The sequence below is a fragment of the Lipophrys pholis genome, assembly GCF_963383615.2.
Source record: "Lipophrys pholis genome assembly, chromosome: 13".
Classification (NCBI taxonomy): domain Eukaryota; kingdom Metazoa; phylum Chordata; class Actinopteri; order Blenniiformes; family Blenniidae; genus Lipophrys; species Lipophrys pholis.
The window spans coordinates 21,202,823-21,225,484 of record NC_137632.1 but is presented as its reverse complement, the minus strand read 5'-3'; the positions used below and the strand labels follow the sequence as shown (position 1 = coordinate 21,225,484).

At 41.2% G+C, this 22,662-nt stretch overlaps 2 protein-coding genes across 4 annotated transcripts; one reads left to right on the top strand and one right to left on the bottom strand.

Moving 5' to 3' along the window:
* Window positions 1-204: 204 nt before the first annotated feature.
* parp14rs1 (poly(ADP-ribose) polymerase family member 14-related sequence 1) lies at window positions 205-12,518 on the bottom strand. Of its 2 annotated transcripts, none has more exons than XM_080478719.1 (17): window positions 12,146-12,518; window positions 11,926-12,026; window positions 10,620-10,644; window positions 8,223-8,507; window positions 7,799-8,023; window positions 5,493-7,714; window positions 5,166-5,396; window positions 4,753-4,971; window positions 4,582-4,660; window positions 4,170-4,319; window positions 3,913-3,975; window positions 3,614-3,790; window positions 3,225-3,446; window positions 2,518-3,129; window positions 2,195-2,331; window positions 1,833-2,007; window positions 205-1,151 (listed from the first exon to the last, which is right to left on the bottom strand). In XM_080478719.1, exons 1-17 carry the CDS (start codon window positions 12,318-12,320, stop codon window positions 868-870), a joined length of 5,382 nt encoding a protein of 1,793 aa, XP_080334845.1. In that variant the 5' UTR covers window positions 12,321-12,518; the 3' UTR covers window positions 205-867. The 2 variants fall into 2 exon arrangements, with proteins under 2 accessions (XP_080334845.1, XP_080334846.1); XM_080478720.1 differs by having other exon boundaries at window positions 8,223-8,504.
* parp9 (poly(ADP-ribose) polymerase family member 9) lies at window positions 12,169-18,963 on the top strand. 2 transcript variants are annotated; one of them, XM_080478722.1, is made up of 8 exons: window positions 12,169-12,559; window positions 14,556-15,452; window positions 15,622-15,837; window positions 16,100-16,315; window positions 16,406-16,466; window positions 17,082-17,554; window positions 17,637-17,796; window positions 17,910-18,962. In XM_080478722.1, exons 2-8 carry the CDS (start codon window positions 14,571-14,573, stop codon window positions 18,176-18,178), a joined length of 2,277 nt encoding a protein of 758 aa, XP_080334848.1. In that variant the 5' UTR covers window positions 12,169-12,559; window positions 14,556-14,570; the 3' UTR covers window positions 18,179-18,962. The 2 variants fall into 2 exon arrangements, with proteins under 2 accessions (XP_080334848.1, XP_080334847.1); XM_080478721.1 differs by having other exon boundaries at window positions 12,488-12,686; window positions 17,910-18,963.
* The last annotated feature ends 3,699 nt before the right edge of the window (window positions 18,964-22,662 follow it).

The following is a 22,662-nucleotide window of genomic DNA, read 5'->3' as shown; positions in this document are numbered from 1 at the left end:
GAACCTACTTGTGTGCAAAAGTCAACTTTACACACCTTGTAAAGACAAATTCTGAGCACAAAGTCCAAAGAACTCCCTGTATACGTCTACTGTAATACTGTGACGAGGCATCGGGTGTAAAGGGTGCAATGATTTATACACCCTTGGTTTAAAAATAAAGATACCTTCCATGATAAGCACTGGGGGTAAAAAAACAAACATGGAAACGCTTCACCTTCTCAAATAGGCAACTTTATTCATCCATTCGTTTTCTTTCCTGCTTAATACTGGACAGGGTTGTGGAGAGCCTGAAGCCGACCTCAGCGAACAATGGAAGAAGGCAGGATACAATCATAGTTTTTTTTAGTCGTGTCACTCTTTTACACAAACAAGACACAGAAAGACGTGAGTCAGGCCTGTTAAATTTACTGAGATATGAGTGAGTTTTTACTGGAGGCGTGCTCCCACCATAAAGGGAAAAACTTAGTTCTTCACATTATAACAGATCAGTGATCATTAACCTGATTCGTGCATGTACATACTGAGAAACAAGCTTCTCCTATCACATGGTTTTCTGAATAAGAGCAAACACTTCAGACTTAAGAGTCTCAGAAAAAAAAAAAGAAAACATAACTGTGAACCGTGTTGAGTTCAGCTTCATAAGCGCATAACATGGAGGCAAACACTTGGTTAGTGATTCTTACAGTTTTAATCAACAAGCATATCCATTTCAAGGCACTATATTGGCACGATTACCAACATTTGACACTTGTGATGATCACCTATTAGAGCATTGCTCTGATTACAAGTTTAACCTAAAAAGAAAAAAATATATATATCCAGTGATCAGAAGTTTTGTTTTTTGTTTGTTTTGTTTAAGTTGTTGGTTCATTTGAATGTAATGAGATATTCAGGATAAGCTTGGGTGTCATGGAAGATAACAAACATGGAGGGATTCTGGACAGCGTCCACGACACTGTCGAACATCTCGATGGAGCCGGGGCTCTTGGGTGGCGGCGTGATCATGTCTCGTTTTCCGAGCGTAAATTCTCCCGTCAGGACACGGCAGAGGTACATACGCTTCTCGCCGGCTTGATTGGGCTTGGAGTAGGTGTCCTGGGCGGAGTATTTGGCATTGACTGCAAAGTACGTGCCATTGCCGAAGTATGCAGCTTAAGAACAGAGGAGAAAATAAATTAGATCCTACAGACAAGCTGGGAGGTACCAACGATTGTTGGCTCTAGTTTTGTTATACTACCAGATATTCTTTTCTACAATGCTTAATAGCTTCACATGGTTCTGATCCCGACAGAAGGTTGGTTATACTATTTAGAAACCTATTCAAAATATACCTCAATAAATAAAACGTCATTTATTAAATTAAAATAAAGATAATCTGGTTTAAAAACGCTACAAGCTGAGGACAAATCTGCATGTATTTCTTAGCGCTTCTGCCTGTTAGAAGCTCCGTGAGTTTATTAACCAGAGGCAACAGATGTCTTTAAAAAAAAAATATAAAGGTATATTAAAAATCTTGTGAAGCAAGAATTGCTCAGGTTTAAGTGTGTTAATAAGAAATGGTGTAAAATGTGCTGGAAAAACTACTAAGGCCTCATTTGCACTTACGTCTCAAGTGAAAATGTTTTGTTTTTGCATTTTCCGTTTCAGTCTGAAACAAATGTAATTCATCGTCGTAAAGTTTCATCTACCTGGCGTGAAAAGACTTGCCGTTTGTCGAGAGGCTATCTTTCTTGAGCCGGTGTCTTTATTTCATTCATATTTCTTTTCACTTCCTACCTTCTGCCTTGCCATCAGTTCTCACACATGACTGAATCAGCCCCACAATATCTCACCATTTTTTCCTGCGTAGCTCCTGTTGAAGCCGTATTTGTTGATGGTGGCCACGATGTCTTCGCACGTGCCGTGAAACAGGCGTCTCTCGTTGTTCTGGAGGGACTTTCTTTCCTCCATGTGACGCTTCTTGACCTGGAGACTTTTCCATAGTACTGGGTTCTGAATCCTCTCAATCTAAGAGCAGAGACATACACGGTTTAAGTGTTTCACACTTTATCTAAATACACTTTTACTTTTTAATGCAGCAAAGTTGGTCATTCCTCCATAAATGTTTTCACTCTACTAATCTGACATCCATCTGAAAGGACGCTCAGCAAATACACATGTGACACCCTGAAAAATGGAGCAGGTTTAATTGTACCTTGATGACAGTTTGAGGGCACGTGGCCTGGAAGAGCTTCAGGACTTCGTCGTACTCCGCGCTCCCAGCAAGGATGGTGACAGAGTGACTGGAGGTGTTGGGTGGCATCGCAACCCAGCAGTCAGGCAACTCTTCATCTGGCAGCACAACCATCAAATTCAGTTTATTGTGCTTGGCATTAACAATTGTCTTGTCATTTTCTGACTGCGCACACTCGAAGCAATAGCAATAAAACGAGAGGCACAGTGAAGCTATCAATCACGTCTCTATTGTGTAGAAACTCAAGTAAAATGATTACAAATCCCAGGTTATCTATACAATACCTTTTAGCTTGTCAATTCGCCTGATCTCCATGGTACCTCCCTGGTTGTCTTTGGCAGGTCCACTTGGCATGGCGACAGTGTAGTCTTGACCGTTGAATTTAATTGTTACACTACCTTGCTTCTTTTCAAACGCTTCCTCCAGCTTGTAGTTGCTCATTTGATCAAAATGCTTAAAGCCATGGCCATGTTTGTACTGCCAGTCGGCCACTGTGTATGCCAGGCTCATTTTCCTTTCCAGCTCCTCCTTCTGTTTCAAGGTGTTCAGAATCTTGTAGATCTCAACGTTTGCTTGAACCACATCCCTGCTGACACCTTCAACAGTGATGGAGGCTTGTGCGTTCTTGCCTACAGTCTTTATGCTCACACCCAGTCTGACCTGGATATCGTGAATGCACTGGTGTTCCGCATTTGAGAAGCTCAGAATGATGTTGTCTGTGATGACGATGCTGTATTGCTCCTTTAGAACCAGGTCGGTGATCCACTGCTTGGCCGAATCGATCCTCGTTTGCGAATCACCGCAGATGTGGAAACAAGCGGGGTCCACTTCAAGAGGCTCAATGATGAAATCTTCATCTTTTTGTGGCGTTGAAGTGTTATCGCTTGTAAATAATGCTAACAGGAGACATTGCAAGAGTTACAACATTTAGAATTCATCATAGGAAGAAAGAAGTTAAAACTAATATTTTTTCCCCCCTCTCTGTATTTACCTTTGAGTTTGAGGCCGATATGTTCCCAGAATCCTTTATGCTTAGAGTCATGGTCACCAGCCACTCTTTCCTGCATACTGCTGAGGAAGTCAGTGACCATTGGTGGCTGGAAAATAACGATTCGGACTGTCGTCAGTGGACTGGAAGTATTCTTGCTCAGCTCATCAATCACCGCGTCCAACATGGCATCTGCCACGGCCTTTGCTTGTACTCCACCTTGACCTATAAATGCACGGAAATGATTAAACACTCGTGTGATGATCATTGCAGGCTAAAGTGAATATGAACTCTCATAGAAGCTGCTCTTGCTGTGATCTCATTCATTAATCCGATTGATTTTCAAATGACAATTGAAAAAGGAAACATCACGAGACATTTATACGTCTTACCCGTGCCAATAGCAGGAAACGACACAGAGGAATAGGACTTGGACATGCACATCTTCAGAGCATCTTTCATACGGCGTTTGATTACTGCAGGGTCCGTGTTTCCCACCAGGTGGAGGATTTTGTTACACTTAAGGTTGCCTGGCTGGGTGACGATTATGCCTGGGTTGGGCAAGGCGCCTGAAGATGTAGGAGGAGAATTTGAATTTCTTGACACAAGAGTTCAATATCCATGTTTGGAGCAAACAAGAGGAAAACTAAACTGGTTAGTATTAGACGTGTCTTAAAGTGTGCTTCCTTACCAAGGTTTTTGCATTCAGTTTCAACAGCTGGACCAGCTGCATCCATTATAGCTTTAGATACTCCTAGAAGAGAGAAACATAAAATCACAATAAAGTAAATATATATATTTTTTTATTACTTTTTTTTTTTTTTTACACTTGTTTGTCCCAATGGTTGCGCCATTGAGGCAAATGTGTCGCCTTACCTTTCATTTTTGTCTTCCCGGTTATTTATCTTAGAAGAAACAGGCTAAACCTTAAATATTTTAAATATTTACCTGACTTCAGAGTGAAGGTTTCATTGGAGGAGTTGACAATGAGGTCGCTGGTTTCCTTCGTAATGTCTCCGGCGACTATCTGTATAGTCACACTTCCCATTGTGGTCTCATGCAGTCCGGACTGTGACACAACTTTGGAAAAGACCCCTCCTGGCAGTGTACACAATCAAACAACTGTTAGCACAAAACTGTTGTTGTAAAAAAAAAAAAAAGAAGAAAGAAAAAAAACTAAATAGTCTTAACGCTCACTAGGATTAGTGCATTCATCTATCAACTGACACACAGCTGAAAAATAGATATCAAGACGATATCATCGGATGTATGTAAAGTTACAGATTCCAAATTCATTGGTTGCACATTCAGTTTAACCAAAGAGCTTCTGTGTTTGTAAATGAAAAAGCGACCAACCAACCTGAACTTTTAGACGAGCCGGCAGACACAGACGTACTGGAGGCGCTGGGGAACTTCTTGACAAATTCATCGCTGAAAACCTGTCGGCGTAAAAAAAAAATTAGATTCGGACAAATTATATTTGAAATATTTTTCATGAACCGAAATGTGTTTTGATTATTTTTTCCCTAACCTGGATGGTTTTGACGTCCCCTGGGAAAAGAACAATCATCACTTTCTTCAGGTGCTTGGGGTTATTGCCGCTAAATGCAACAACTTCATCTAACATCCAGGACAACACTTGATCTTTTGGGAAACCAAGGTTCCCCGTGCCCACGGCCGGGAAGGATATGGAGGTCAGACCAAAATGTTCCGCCGTGTTCAAACAACCCATGAATATTCCTTTCAAGGTCTGCAAGGTAAAACATAAATACAATAAAAAAAATAAAAATAATAATCATTTTCGTTAGTATTTTGTTCTCGCTTTCACAGAACCAAACAACATCTTCAACACGTATACTCTGCATCACAACAAAGACAAGCTTTAAAACTAAAATTTAAAGGTTTTACTTTACAGCTGAGCCCGCCCCCGATGTAATTCCTTACCTTTTCAGCTGCACCTTGGCCGTTGTCCCACTGAGGTGTAACCACGTGAAAGACGTGACTGCTCTTCAGCTTGCAGCCGTCTGTCACAATGACGTCGCCAAACTTTCCACTGGGCGCTTTAGCCAGTATCTTCTGCTGAAGTTTGGAACCAGCCTCAAGCAGGATCGCATTTGAAACGGCCCCTTTGTTCAGGGCCAGATCTTCGAACACAACATTCACAATCGCTTCCGTCTGAAAAAACGGAGTTATGACGGGTTTTATGTGTCAAGTTTTTCATTTGCATCTTTTGTAAAGGAAGGAATAGGTATGCTCCGAGATCTAACTTACTGTGGCAGCCTCGATTAAGCCTTTCTTCAGAATGATGTCCAGGCCCTCCTTGGTTTGTGCGTAACACAGGCATGGATAAGGAGCGACGTTCTTGCCAATCGGATGCTTGCTACTTTTTTTTGGAGCGCTATCAACACTCTGGCTACCAAACTCCTGCCTGACAGCAGCCTCCATGGCCTGCACAGCGGTGTCGTCATTGTCCACGAAATGGATCTTCCTCAAGGTGTCGTCGTCGCAGTTTTCATCGCAGTGTTCCTTCACTGCTTTCACAATGGTGACGGCGCACAGGTGGAGAGGAAAGCCGAGAGTGCTGCTGATGACTGGGAGAGCCACGGAGTTGCAGCTATTGGCTTCGGCAAGCTCTAGGCTTCTCTTGACAGCCCGTTTCAGCTGCGCTAAGGACTTGCCTTGTTTCTTTGGCTCAAACCTTGGTGCAACTGTGTGGATGATTTTTTTGCAAGTCAGTGACCCTCCGGCAGCAGTTATCTCACAGTCTCCTGGCTTGAGTTGTCCTGTGGAGTTGATGATTCTGTCACACTCATCTTGCAGCTGAGGGCCAGCAGCTTTTAAAAGTGCTTCTCCGAGACCACTGCTGTGTTTCAAGTCCTGATTCGAAGAATTGACCACTGCATCCACCGGGAAGCTGCACATGTCTGCCTTGCAAACGGCTATGTCCACTCCATCAGCTGTCTGAAGATGGTATGCGGGTTGTGGGAAAAGTGACGTGCTGCCCTGACTGCCACGAGTGTCGTCCACGAGATGGACCAGACAACCAGTCTGGCTCTTTGCCAAGGGAATGTACACATCTTTATTCTCCTGGAAGAACTTTTTCACTCCAGGCTTGGAGATTTTCAAGGTGTCAAAGCACACAGAGGTGATTATGTCATCAAACAAATCCTTGCATTCTGTCACGTCGGCTCGAGAACCAGTCAGGCAGATGGCCTCCGGTCTGTAGGACACCACCACTTTGTCTTTAAATTGCATTAGCCAAGTACTGTCGAGACTTTTAATGTATTCGAGGATGACCTGGGGCTTAACGACAATGGGTTCTTCAACCTGAGTGTTGTGTAATATGAAATCATTGAGTTTTCTGCTAACGTTAGTGACACTATCCTTATGGCCAGACACCACTACCTGTGTGCCTGTGGTGCGGATTTCAGTTCTGCATGGCTTACAGTTGTCCTTCTCTAACTGACTGACCAGTAGCTGCCACTCAGACTTCTTCACGACTTTAGGGTCCTCAATATCGATATAATGGCATTTTAGGACCTGCGCCACATGATCGTGAGCATCTTTCAGGTCCTTTTCAGAAACACCAAGGAGCTGCACCCGGTGAGCACCGATCTCGAATGCTACATTCAACCCATTAGATGTGAGGAGAGCTTCCGTGAGCTTCTCTTCTTGTTCACCCTTCAACAAGTCAAGCAAAAGGTCCTCGAGTTCTAAATGCTGTCGTTTCATTGACATCATTATGCCAATTATGGATTTGTATCCTACAAGGATCTCTTCGCTGACACCCGTTATATTCAATGTGGCATTCTCTTTCTCATAAGACATGAGGAGCTCTGGGAAGAGCTTCAGAAGCCTTTCCTGAAAACCATCTTGAGACAGGATGTGGTACGTCGATGGTGACATTTTGATCACTTCGGTTTCGCTCGATTTCTCCCTCTGCACCCTCTTTTCAATTTTGGCAATGAGGTCAGAAAGAGGTTTCTGCAGCCCATCAACATCTCTTACAAATCCAACAACAGATAAGACACCTTTGGCCCTATCAGGTACCACTACCACATTTTCGTTCATCTGTGCGATCTTCATCTCACACTCTTCAAATATATGTGATCCTGGGTTAAACTGCAGCGATTTGAACTGGGACATAGCTTGTGCAAAGGCAGACTTCACAGTATGTGTCCACTTTTTGATCACAGCTTTGGCGTCCTTACATTGCAGCAGGGAAGATACGGGACTCAGGCACACGGCGGATTGGCTGAGGTTGACGAGGCAGAAGTGTTTTGCCAAGTCGCTGTGAATGGTTTCTGCAGCCGACGGATTGTCAGTCAGGTATTTCCAGACAGTACTGTCGATGGTTTCAGAGATGTCAGCAGGAAGTTCCAGGGAAGGCTTGTCTTTGCCATAAATGACTACTCCCAAAGATTCATAAAAAGGATAAACTCGGATTTCTTTTTGCTTGATTCTATGCTTTTTCCCTGTGATCTTGTTGACACCTAATGGAAAATGAAACAATCGATTGCGACATTTAAAATGCGTGCCAGTGGCTGAATATTTCTTTTGTCGTGTAGGTCAAGTACCTTTATGGTCTTTAAATGTGATCACAGCAGACTCTCCATCTTCATCAACCACAATCGTTTCCACGTCCAGTCCGAGACTCTCAAAGTAGAGGTGGAGCATGTCTTTATTTAAATTTTTAATATCCTCCACAACAACTTGCTCTGTGGCTTCAAGTGGTCGGACTGAAAATCCTCTGTTCCGGAACGTTTTGATATGGTGGCATCTTGTCTGGAAGTTTGTGTTTTCTGTGAGGCAAATGGGTAAAAGGTTACAGGTTATTACGCAGGCACTAGCGACTGATCATTTGCTATTGGGAGACCATTACATGGAGAATGTCTTCTGGTTTGATAGTAGCGGTCTAGAAAAACATACTGCAGTAGTTTACTTTAATGGTATACAAATTGTTTGTCTGATCAGCGACACGTCATATTGTCAATGGCGTACCTTTTTCACTCTGAAAAGTCACCACGGCCGAGGAAATATCAGGAATAAGTTCCAAATTGAAGCTTTGCGGGTTCAACGGAGAGTCCGGACTCCTGATAATGTTTTCCACCAGCATCTCCAGAAACTCCAGATTGACATCTTTTGGAATATTCCCGATGACAGCGGACGTACAGCATGACGCGTCATCTTCCACATCATCGCGGTCGCCTGCTGCCTCTGCCTGGCCTTCAGCAGCGGGTTCGACTTCGTCAGTAGTCGGCTGTTGGTTGGCAACAGCAGCATCTGCTGTCAATGACATGCGGACATTAAGTAAGTAAGCAGGTTATTTGATATTTCACATTATCTAACAGTAAACTCGATTCATAATTACATGTCTCCTCCACCTTACATCAATGTTTCATAATATATGGGCGGAAGGGCTGTGAAATATCAAGGTGTCGCTATTGTTAGAGGAAAATCTAGCCTGACTTACTAAAAACCTCACACTCGTACAAATACACTCCATTTTCAATACAATCATGCACTAACATGACTTTTCAGGGAGTTTTGAGTGATTTAGGTCCGGTTTACCTGAGAAGAATCTGTTTGTTAGCTTGAATTTACTCTTGAGTGAATGGATTTGGAGTGCTGAGCCCTCAAAGCACCAAATTAAAGGGGTCATACTAAACAGCTTTTCAACAGTTTCACGTGGGTCTCGTTATTCTAAAAACTTTGTATTCAAAGTTTGCCCCCCCCCCCCCCCAATATTGATATCAGTATCTATATAATGCATTGCTATTTTGAATTAAATGTTATTTCAAACCTTTGAAAGACTGCAGATTTACTATCGACAACTAAAAGTGTCTGTGTGTCATCTCCACATTCACAGAAATATGGATGTTCTTTTTTTTTTTTTTTTTAGGTGTGGCCATCTATTTTTTTTCCAAAGACAGAGAGCGCAAGAGAGACAGAGAGAGATGGAAAAAAAACAAGATGGAAAATCAAAAGTGAAACTAAGTACATGTGAAGGAATGTGTGATAATAATGTTTGTCAAATGACTATGATTGTGTAGGAGAATCAATCTGGTTTTCTAATCTTAAAACACAGACAATAACCTAAGTAGAAAAGCAATAAATCCAGAACCATGTGAAAGGGAGATTATAAAACATTGTTTTCATATGCTGAGAGACGCCAGAAGTCATTGGGGCAGTGTGAGTAATGGTGTTTTTCCTGTTCGACAGAGAGCAACTGAACTAACCTACTTCTCAATCAGCATGTGAGCAACTCCTATCACAAGCAAGGTCTCACAGTGATACCTGTACACAAAATATGGCCCCTAAAATGGGCTTCCCGTTTTAACTTGACATGCTTTGAATTGTGATCCACAATACTAAAGCACAATGCTTGGCCGCATACATTCATCCACATCGAATATTGTCCTCTGTCGCGAATTCTGCTTTTGAAAATAAGCCATACTGGCCGGTCTATTTTTACTTTCAGTGTGAGTGGTGTTGATCCAGACTGCGTTTCACACACCGGCCAGAAGGCAATGTAATACAGCTCAGCAATCAAGACCCAAGACCACCGCTTCGAGATATAACCCTTTAAATAACATCAAAACTACTTAGATTCTACAACAACATTACGGATTTAAGGGGGGGTGGAAAACAAAATAATTGTTTGCTAATGCCATATTTCTATTTGGGAGCACATTGAGGTAATACAAATGAGTGAAATGAGCTTTCCAAAACACTAAAAGGAAATAAATTATTCATAAAAGAAAAGACCAATTGTAAATTACATAGACAAAACTGATGCCTTAATACACAAAAAAATAAATTCTGCTGAAAGAAAATGTGGATGAAACAACTTATTTTCTGATTCATTTATTGTAAATGAAATAGAAACTAATAGAAATGATGACCTTTAATTACCTTAAAACACTAATACTTGCTCAGGCTTTCAAACACACAGTAGATTGAATTATTTTATTATGTCTGTCTTAACAGACAGACATAACATGTTTATTCTCCTTTTTATGCCATTCTTAATCACTTTGTTTTAATATACTTCCTTTATTTCCTTGTAAAGCACTGTGAATTGCCTTGCGTCTGAATGGTGCTACAGAAGTACATTTGCCAAATCACAAGTGTAACAGTTACAATAAACACTGACAATATGTCAGACTTAACCGGCAGTTCCGGTACATACTGTATATCATCACATAATGGGAAAAACCTTATAAAAAAGTGGCTTTAAACCAAAACTTACTACTTGGAATGTGTGTGTGTGTGTGTGTGTGTGTGTGTGTGTGTGTGTGTGTGTGTGTGTGTGTGCGTGTGTGTGCGTGCGTGTGTGTAGCTTTCCATCATTTTTTTTCATTTTGTTACATTACAGTGTGTCTGTCTACTACTTACATTTCTTCTTCTTAGTTGGAGTTTCCTGTAGAGCACAAATAGACATTACTGAAATAATTTCTCTTTGGTTTGACACACCTTGCAGGGCGACAAACATCAAGTTATCTCAGAAGGAAATCCAGTAAAATACGCATTGAAGGCATGCTTGCTGTATAAATAACCTTGTGTACATATTCCATAAGTTTCAATGTGTGTGTGTTCATGACTCTCTGTCTGTGAGCCCTGTGATGAAGAGGTGGGATGAAGCCGCACGCTCCAGGTCTACAAGCCGACTCGGGACAAAGCGGTCACTAACGTTGTACAAGTGGATTATTTACAATATACAGTGATAAGTAATGTAACATTCCTGAAGTTTTATAGTTCAACTTGTTTGCTGTCCTAATTCAAGGAATTAATAATAGAAATGATGACAAAATATACGGTTGAAGCTGAAAGCAGGAGCATTGTAGAGGGATTGAAGGAAATTAGCACAGTCGCTGCAGTATATTCAGATAAAAGTATCCATCTCACAACAACTCAAAGAATTAGTGACCTTTACACCATATTTTATTGCACTGATGATAACAGACGTGGAGTTTACCTCTATGAAATATCCGGAATCGATGCAGATTGGGGGCAAGTTTACAAATATTAAAAGAAAGTACACATATAAAAATGTAAATCAGGATTTTTCTCTGTTGAATAAATAAACTTATGGGGTACGAAAATGCAGATCAAAACGCAGTAAGACATGTTCAATTCCCTCTGAATATTTGACCTCAACGAGATCTTTCTTATCTATGGACAATTACAGCTTGTTCTGAAGCTCCACTGTATTTGATATTGCATTTTGGGATATAGTGTATTGTATTCGCACATTTCAGTTTTTTATCTTCTATTTTAAAATCTTGCCGCACTCCTTTCTTGTCTATAGTCTCTATTTACTTAGTTTTATTTTATTTTGAGTGACACATTGCGTCTGTATTCTCTCTTTTTCATTGTGTGTGATATAAGTATACACTGTCGGAGGGAAAGCCAGAGGAAATTTCAATTCTGTAATGGATTACACTACTGCATTATGTACAGATCTCACAGTTAAGCAGCACCACCTTCCGTTTATGTCTCATGACTTCCGTGAAGATACAGACAGACCTTTGAGTCAAACTTAAAATCAACCCTCAATTTGTGATTTTTCTTTTTCTCAGAAATTAGTTTAATTTCACTTTCACTTGCCATCTATTAACGCAAACTCGCTACAAATGTTGATTTAAAGACTTCAAGGCACAAACCACAACTTGTTTATTTGAAGACTTTATTGAGAATTTACCTGCACGGGTGGCTCCTGCGTGGTTAAACGAACCGTCAGCTTCAGAACGATTTGATCCAGGACGATCTGGTGCGTCTCTTTCTGCAACACACTGCGCTGGTCTGGGGACGAGTTGAGAGACGGACAGATGTTTTAACAAGTGACTTAGATCTGTTTGCATGAGAGTGAATAAAACGACTTTTACGCACGGGCCGAATTCGTTGACTGGGGGGATACTCACCCTCCTCTCGGCGGAAGCGCAGCACCGCGGTCCGCTCGCCCTGCGCATGGACCACCTCGCAGTCTCCGCCGTTAGACTTCTTACTCTGGAAGTATTTCACCAGCTTGTTTTTTAACTTCGGCACCTGGTTTTCTTCCAGCTCGACGAGCAGAGGGTACGAGTACGCGTCGGCCATGGCGGCAGCTCCCAAACACTGACCCTCTCTTCGCGCGGCGATGCTTTCACTTTTGTTTCTTGTGAAATGAGGAGCTGACGAGAAGCACCGGGCCCGGTTTACCGAGTTTAATATTCGATATTTCAACCTACGAGCACACAGACACGTACTTTACAGAGGTCGCGCCCTCTTTTTCGAAGTGCTTTCACTTTCTCTTTCCCACCCACCCCCCCTCGGTACTTTCCAGGCCGTTGTAGGAGGTGAGTTGTTTGTGCGCATTCTTCCTCCATGTTACCGCCTCGTTAACGTTGTGGACTCGCTGTCAACTCAACGTAAATGGCTTCGTTTGTGAATTCGTTGTTTGAAATGATCGGCTCCAGTCGTTCGGTAAGTCGCGAAAATAGTTTATACGTATTTATTTATTTATATATATATATATATATATTTATATATATATTTGTTACACAACAATCCCACACGCTTCAAACCTTGTCTTTGTTGTTGCAGAAAGTTTTCAAACCTGTGGTTTAGGTTTCGTGTACACTGAACTAACTTCATGCAAATGCTTGGAAACAAACCCAAAATAACGTAAACTGTTTTGTATGGTAACTGACAAAATTCCTTGTTTTAATGTGTACGTTTCTCCTAATCTACACATCTATGCAATGTAAGATCACTCGGACAGTTATATTATGTTTTAGTTTGCATTTTTGCATTCATCATTTACAGTTCCGTCTTACTAAGGCAGATTAATGATTGTGTGGGGATTCAGTTAGTTATTTGTTGGTCTCTGGCGCCCTCTACTGGACAGAAGAGAATAACACTGAAGTGAGGCATAAGGAGCGGTGCCGAACGTGCAGTAGCTCGCCCTGTTGGCCATTAGAGGAACTGCACATCTCAGCGTCTCCACCTCTGCATATTCAAAACGCACAAACCTTTTTTCCCCTTTTTTTTCTTTAAGTTCGGCCACCCTAACCCAATACAGAGGTTCTCCCCACCTCCCAGAACTTTAACAACAACCCACACAAAAAAAGACAAAACAAATCCACCCAACTTCACCTTGACTATAGTTCAATGCTGGATTCACTAATTTCTACATGTTTTTGATTTTAAATGATTTGCATTACACCTACAAAAAAGTTGCTTGTTAAATATGTTTCAATTAAATAATTCATTATTTTACCCTCCAGTTATTAGAATTCATCAGGCTATTTTTCTGCGAGAGATCCACACCTGGCCTGACCAAGCATTAGTATTGTTAATATTGTGTTTTGTATGAATATGACCTTCAAGTGTATGTTCCTCCCATAATTATTCTTTGCATTCAAATACTGCTGAACCAAGTAGTGATTGCTCAGGCTGAACTCGTGAAAGAGGAGTTTTTGTGTTGGTGTATCGTGAAACGGTTCACATTTGACGCAGTTTTCCTGAAGAAAATGTTTTAAAAATCCTACAATACCTGGAAATTTAGTTACACATTAACCCAGTGAGCATGCCTTGGAATTGTTTGAGGACGTTGTATCATCTGCCAGTACAAAGAAGGACAGACAAAAACCCTCTATTTACAGTGTCCTTGCTGGCAGAGCAGCACGAGAACTGCAACCAAAGTATGAAATGATCTTACTCGCATATTGTTTCTGAATCCATCCATCGATCTTCGATCCTGCTTTTATCCTGTACAGCGTCAGAAAGCGCTGGGGCTAATCTCGGCTAACTATGAGCGAGTGCAGATTATACCCTGGACAGATGGCCAGTTCATTTTGATATCGGTCTGCATAAATCTAGTTTGTTAAATTTTTTCGACAGTGCAACTTAAAATCGTCACAAGCTCACGCGTGCTCTTGAGTAATGATCACAAATCATCCATAAAAGATCAAATCAAAGCAAACATGAAAAACATTGAAAGAATATTTTTATATCAGTTGAAGTCTTTGCATTGTTTTTTTGAAAGACCTGTTGATCAATTGTAAGCTCCAGGCTTTCACGACCACAATTTTATGTATAGTGTCAAACACGGCATTAAAATCTCTTTGTTGTGGGGAACTTTTAAGCAATAATCCAGACTTGGGTGGTAAAATCTTGAATGATCTCGTCTTAATTTCCCTTCCACCCAAACCCTTGCTCGTTGGATATTCAAGTGACAAGTGTTTCTCACCCGATTACCAGTGATTCTCGCTCAGAGTACCGTCTGTTTGGCTGCGGGGTGTCTTCGGGTTTTGGTGCTGCCGCCACTGACACAATCTCTCCTTTCCGCAGACCTCTGCAGCAAGCATGGACAACCAACAGAACTTTATTCTTGATGGATCCTCAGTCAACATAGTGAGCAGATGTCAAACTGAACTGTGTGAAACCATTCGTCACAAATTTCAGTGTGAGGCCACCGTTGAGGGTGTGGATTTTCAGGGCGATTCCAACGTCTTTAAGAAGAAAAAGGCACCTGACCCCCCAACGAAGAGGCTTGAGGTCGCCCTGCCCACCGGCGCCCGGGTGTCTGTGTGGAAGGGCGACCTCACAGACATGAAAGTTGACGCCGTCGTGAATGCTGCCAACAGTCAACTGAACCATGGCGGCGGCCTTGCCGCTGCAATTTCTAAAGCCGGTGGTTCACAGATCCAACGTGAGAGCGACACTTACATTCGCAAACATGGTGCCTTGCCCACAGGAGAAGCAATTATCTGCAGTGCAGGGAATCTGCCCTGCAAGAAGTTGATTCATGCGGTAGGGCCACAGGTGGCATACAAGCCAAACAGCTCTCAGGTTAGACAAGCTCAGCGTCTGCTGGAGAAGACCATTAGGAGCATTCTTCACATCGTTGAAAAACATCAGCTGACCAGTGTTGCCATTCCTGCCATAAGCTCTGGATTGTTCAACTACCCCCTGGCAGACTGCGCAGAAACCATAGTGAACACCGTGAAGCTCCACTTTCGGTCTTCCTACTACACCCCAGTGGAGATCCTCCTGGTGAACCACGATGAACCCACAGTCACTGAGATGATGAGGGCTTGCGATCGGATAATAGGAACTCAGTCATCCGCATCGTACAGCCAGGCTGTATCAAGTAATACCAGAGGTGCTGCCAACACCTCACCCGGCACTGTCCAGATTGGAAATGTCCTCGTGATGCTGAAGCGGGAAAATATTGAGGAGCAGCAAGTAAGAACAGTTACTGTAAATTCATTGTTTTCTCCAGTGTTACTGCGAGTCGCAGTTTTTTCTTTTCTGCAGTATCGTCTAATTGCCTTTCTGGAACTTGCCAGTATGCAACAATGCCGTATCCATTTTGGATTTGTAATCTTTGTTTGCTGTTTTTGTCCCCTCCCAGACCGACGTCATCGTAAACACAACATCAGCGCATAGAGATCTGAACAGTGGTATGATCTCAGTGGCTTTGCTTAAAAAGGCCGGGTATGGGATGCAGCGAGAAATACGTAATGCACCTCTAAAGGGCCCCATCGTTGTCACGAAGCCCTATCGGCTGAAGTGTAAGGAGGTGTTCCACACCTTTTGTGTTGAGAAGTATCAAAAGGATGGCAAGAAGGTACCGTTTATGACCGATTCTCACAACTCTTTCTGTAAAAATGCTAACCTTGACTCACAGCATTCACGATCAAGAGAAGCGATATAAACATAGTTTATAGTCAGATCATGTAATCAATTAAGACTCTTTAAAAAATAAATAAATCGATATATATATATATATAAAGATAGTAGAGACAAATGAAAAACTACGTCAAGCCTATAAACTTGACCAGATTTTTCAGTTATAAGAGGATTTTACCATGTTTTCTTGTTCTTGATAGATCCTGTCTGATTCTGTGTACGAATGCTTGTGGATGGCAGTGACGCGTCATCACAAATCCGTGGCTTTCCCAGCGATCGGGACTGGCGCTCTGAAATTCTCTGCAGCGGAAGTGGCTTCCATCATGTGCGAGGCCGTGGCTAAATTTGCGCCAAATTGTGAAGCCAGATTCGAAGTTCATTTTGTTATCTTCCCGGCGGACAGTAACACATTCGAGGTACAATTCCAAGGATGATTTCACAATTTGAAAAAAACGATTTATGTTACGTGTCTCTAATAAAGAATTCGACCAAACTTCTCTCATCAGGCTTTTCAGGACGAACTGAGTAACCTCAAGTCAAAAGAACCACCTGTCAACGTTCCTCTCGGTAAATTGAACTTTAGTTGTTTTTTTGTCTTTTTTTTCTCTGCATTACACAATGTGACCTAAACGTATGTTTCTGCACCAAGGAGTCACTACAGCCAGCACGGAGTGTAAAGTTTTAACGCCTTGTATACGTGTACGGCGTGCAGTTAAGCCTGGACACTTTTTAGAACAAAAATCTTTTTCCTAAAAAGTGAATTTCCTCCATTAAACATCCATCAAATAGACCCGAGGAAGGAAATTTTTCAAATTTTGCTTCCAAAGCAAATTATTCTGACCGGACACTTCGCTGACTTCTTCAAAGCTACCAACCATACACGTAACATAAATGTGTTTTCCAATATATATAGTCTCCTTGTCCACAGCAATACTTTACTTGGCTTCAATTCTGGTACAGTCACTAAGAAACTGTCGTCCGATTATTTCATAAAACCCCAAAGGTTCCTGGATCCTTGAAATATCGCACGCCCAATTTCATAACCAATCATTGTAACTTTAATCACCGCTTCATCACATAGTAAATCCAGTGCTATATATTAAATCCAACTGTTAAAAGTTCATTCGGCGGTAGTAATAATGGTGATATATCTGTCACTGTTTTCTTTTTTTTCCCCGCCAGCGTTGGAGTACAACGTCATCTCACCGCGCAAGAAAGCCGGTCCTCCACATATCACCCTGATGGGCTCGTCCATCGAATCGATAAAAGAGGCCAAAAAATGGCTCACTGGGCTTCTCCTCATGTCCTCTGGCGTTTACATCTACAACAACTTCATCCAGCACTTAAGTGACCGGCAATATCGGCAGCTGGCTCGTCTCGCCGGACATAGGGTCTCGGTGGAAGAGTTTTTGTCGAGCGGTCACGCGTGCATAAATGTGAGCGGTAACTCCCGAGAAGATTCCGTGGTAGCTGCCTTGCAGGTGGAGGCGATGCTCCGGGAAGTCCAGGAGACGTTTGTCAGAGACGAAGTGGCGGGAATGGAAGGGATGACGGGAAGCGCCGTGTCCTTTGAAAGAAAGATAGTTGACCGCTCAAGCCAGGAGTTCCTCAAAGTCGTTCAGCCTTTCAAAAATGTGCCTCTGTCCCCAATTAAGGTACGGCACTGCTTGTCGAATTAGCTGTGTTCGCACTGTTGTGCGTCGGCGCCTCATTCTGTGAAATGCTCTTTATTTGTAGGTGGAGAAAGTGGAAAACGCGGCGCTGGAAACGCTGTTTGGCTTCAAGAAGAAACAGCTGAAAGGCTCCTCTACTCGGACAATGTACCAATGCATCCCGGCTCAGTTCTGCGACTTGGCCTTCCTTGTTGGATTCCACGCAGAGGTTGCGCCACCCGAAAGTAATATAATGCTTCCGCTAATGTTAATATGAAGGACTGTGCCTGAGCTATAGAAGCACAGCCTATTGATGTGTGAGATGAGAAAGGATGCTCATCGGTTCCTCTGTGTACAGATCCAAACTTCGGAGAGGGCATCTACTTCACTGCCACAGTGGAGAAAGCCAGGGAAGTGTGGAAGGGGAATAGAGACGAGCATCTCTACTTTGTTGCGGCTGAGGTGCTAGAAGGACGCTCCACCCATGGTACACCAGGTCTCATCCTTCCACCTGTGAAGGACAATGATCCCTGCTTCTACCACAGTGTGCATGGAGGGCCTGAAATCTCTGTCATATTCAGTGGTTACCAGGCTCTGCCCAGGTACATCATCACCTGTGGGAAATAGTTTCACGCCAGAACAGACGTCGGCCGTCAAGACAGAAATCGCTGCTTGGAGCGACGCAGTAGTTCAGAATAATCAAACGAGATACTGATTACTTTTGCTCGTCACTGAAGTCTTTGCAACAATAATCTTTGACTTTTCCTTGTGTGTGGGTATTTAGCAGGCCTGTGAAAGCCGATATAACCAAATGGAAATCCAGTGTTAATGGTTAACTGAGATGTGGAAACTACTAAGTGTGCTGAGTCACAGTAAGGGACAATCACATGATGGAACATCGCGGGCATGGATCTCAAAAGAAAAAGAAAAAAGTTGATTGGTTTTGTCAAGAAGAAAAGAATAACCATTTCAACGCCATGAAGTTTGTTTGATTTCTGTTCTCTTTTGCAGTGAGTTCAAACCAATGATTCCGGGATGGATTGTTAGAAATGATGGTTGAGATGGTGACTATAACCAAGCTTTTGAAATAAATGTAAAAATTAAGAAGTACATGTATTTCTTATTTATTTTAATAACCCATCTGGGTGCTTCGAGGGCTTTCTGTGTGCAGTTTGCATGTTGTCCCTTTTAAGAAGAACAATCTTTGACTTGCATATTATTTGGTTTGGTATTTTGACATTTAACAGCTGTAAAAACCACTAAATATAAGAATTCTACCATTAAATTTGATGACAAGTATTCAACATCCAGGCGACACGGTGGAGCAGCGGTACGCAGTAAGTGGTAAGATGACTTGGGGATTAATCATCATCCAACAATAAAACTCTTAGAGGACATGGAGACTAAGAACTAAACGGCGTGAATAGTTATTACTGTGAGGATATTTTCGGTTCAGGCCTTGAAGGCATTAAATATAAATGGCACGAAAGGGTTAAAAATAGGTACGAGGGGCACCTACGATCCTGGATGCAGATTTAATTACCCTGCTGAGCTGTAGTTCCCAGACGGTCCATGAACCGGGAGGTGAGGCCATATATATATATATTTAGGCTTTTGGGTGAAATTACTATAAAACAGTGATGTATTAAAGTAGAAGCAAGCAGGTGATTTCCTCAGATCAAACAAACAAGGCAACAAACCCAGTTCAGTTGCACTGCTTTAATACAACTCAGTGAATTTTTAAAAGACATCTTTAAAAAGACATTTCCTTTTATTTAATTTTTTCAAAGACACCATGAAGCTTTTCAACTTGAACGGGACGTTTCAAAAGACATACAAGGAGGTCATTTTCTCGACTGCTGGAAATCGCAGGTTTAGACGACTGATTATTGACATTTTGACACAGAAGAGAAAAAGCTCTGAGCTGCCTTTGGAAAACATTTTCACCAGATATCACCAGAGCTCCATACATAAACGCCTTTATATAAACAAATATTTGAGACACATTTGAAACACTTTGTTGGTTTTTTGGGGGGTTTTTTTTGTAACAAAAATAAGCTGAACTCTGTAACACCAGCCTTGAGACCAAGAGACTCGGCACAGTGGGTCTCTGAAGACAACAACCAGCATTAAAACAGGATGTTTAATGTACAGCTGGCAAAGACTACATGTGAACGTCCATGAAAATGAAGAGTTGAGCGCACGTCTTGTTCAGTGCTGTGTCATCTACATATTTAAAGTTATCGAGAAAGAAGAAAAAAAAAACTATCAAGAAAAAGTATAAATAGGATTTATTAAACATGAGATGACAGTTTTTCTTAGTTTATAAGTTACAAAAATCAAAAATACAGTCGCTCATAAAACAGCTTTTTTTCCCCCAAACTGGAGGCTAAAATTATTGCAATTGAAATTTAAAATCTAAAACATCCATATTACAAAATGCCGTGAGTGGTTTTATAACGTTACACATTTTTATTCCCCCCAATTAATAATTCAGGCTTGTGTTTAAAATGAAATTATGTAAGCGTGTGTGAAGCGATGCCTTGATGGGACAGTGACTCATTTTAATATTTTAGGAAAAGACGCGAAGAGATCGTTCAGAGTAGTGTGACATGTGATAACATTTTACATTACGTGACGATTCATGAGCAGATTTCATGTTCTTCTGATAAAAGCACAACTGGCATTATAGCATAACGCTTTACATGACGTTCAAACATTACCTAAAATGCTTTATTATTTAATGTGATATGACATCGAGTTGAGAACATCTGACTTAAAATGTAAAACTTCTAAAAACCATAATAATATATCACCATAGTCCATGTTATATAAGAGAAAGTTAGATTTTTTTCGCAACTTCATCATTGAAGTGTGATAATAAAACGCCACGCGTTCTGTCTCGATAAAGTTGATCAAATTCTTTTGACGCAACATTTTACATCCTGTCCGTTGACAATAGTCAAAATCGAGGTTTAACTTGATGTGTTACATGAAACTACTCCCGTCTCAGCATGATTATTTTAGCGTAAAATGTATTGAGGTCATTCTTTACCAAATCTTGCTATTGTTTCACTTTCATTGAGGTTGTACCTGTTGGAGCATTAAGGCTGATAAAGTTGAAGTATTCCGAGTCCATCACATCCTGTCAAAAAGTACAATACAGGTAGCATGAATGCATGAGGATAAGCTTTACATTACATTTCAGAATAAAGCATATTTTGGAAACATTTTGAGAGAGAAGTCACGTGAAAAATGTACACTGGTGAAGATTCATCATGAAATATGATGATATATGACCAGAGTCTATTTTATATTGTTATAAAGTTTCTCGGTAAGTGAAATTATTCATTTCTATCACTTTTTCTAATAGTGACGCTGTAATATCATGAGGATTAATGGTCAAATGTGACGTTATATTCTGATCAAGTTCATCGATTTAATGTCACACATTTCACATTATGGCATAATAACTGTTACATTATTGTAAAATGATATATGTTGGCGTTAAATTATGATACAAAAAACATTTTTTTATACCGGTAAAGTATCCTAACAATTAGTTTCTGAGGTTTTGAGAGAAAATAAAAAGAGATATTTTACCTAATTTCAGGTTATGTAGCTCAATATTTTCACATTGTGACATTTTACATACATTTTTTGAAGAGACAACTTCACTCAAGAAATATATAATTTCTTGGCATATGGTGAGGAAACCTTCCTTGATGTACGGAAAACTTCAACAATCCGTTTCTCAACATAAGTTGAACGTAAACACATTATACCCCGATATTTTTCTTCACATATTTGTAACACGATTTCATACCAAAGTAAAAACTGATCATATTTTTGGGTAACATGTGATAATATATTAAAATTTAATGCCATGTTGTGACAGTTTGACATAATGTGAAACTTATCAAATTATGACATTTTATGTCAAGTTACAATGTGAAGGTTTTCTTGGCAAAAAGGTCATTTTCTATACCATGATTTTCTCTCCCAAGAGATTACTCGTATCATAGGAAAACATGAGGTTTCAAATTATAATGTGAAAACACAAGTTTCAAGTTGTATTGTGATAAGGTTTCTTGATATATTTTATATCTTTATGTAAAACTGGTTTTATAGGGAAAAAATATATGACCACGCTATATTAAAATACCAAATCTACATGTGTAATGACAGTACATTCTCAGTATTAGAAGAAGTGACGCAGTTTCATGGTAAAATGTGAAACTATATTACATTTTATGCCACGTTGTGACGCATTTTCTCGACGTTAAAGTGATAATCTGGTATGAAAACAACTTTATCGGTCAGAGGCGGTATCCCAGCACAATCTCTTTACAGTGAATTTGTGATCTGTTATTTGTAAGGAGGGTGATTTTTTTTTGTCAAGAACACATTGGATTCAATACTCGTTCATGTACCGTATCTTCCGGACTATTGAGCGCACCCTCAAAAAAAAAAAAAAGAGTACATATATAGGCCGCACTTGACAATAAGCCGCAGGTGTCCACGTTGTAACAGGACCGGAATTTCACTGCGGGAATACGGGGATAGCTTATCTTTTCATCAATTCCCGCAAATCTGTCTTTCATACTGCTGGAAATTAGTTGCACACAGCACTGTGTGTGTGTGTGTGTGTGTGTGTGTGTGTGTGTGTGTGTGTGTGTGTGTGTGTGTGTGTGTGTGTGTGTGTGTGTGTGTGTGTGTGTGTGTGTGTGTGTGTGTGTGTGTGTGTGTGTGTGTGTGTGTCAACTAGGGTTTTATCTCTGTTGATAAAGTATTCTCTCGGTTATTTGCGGATTGTGATTCTGAGGAGGAAGATTTCTCAGCCACAGACTCCAGCAGGGCGGCTTTACGTGATTCACCTGAACGCATCACTCACGGCCGTCAGCTGCTGCAGTTCCGGACCATGGAAAGCAGCACAAGACGAGGTCACAAAGAGCAGAAATATCACTTGTAGGGCAAGTTTTGGAGAAGCAGAGGCTCAAAACAGCATGTACCTACATGCAGAAGTAGAATCTGGCAGCATGAAGCCCGTGAACCCGTAAAAAATTCATAAATTAGCCGCATTATTGTATAAGCCGCAGGGTTCAAAGCGT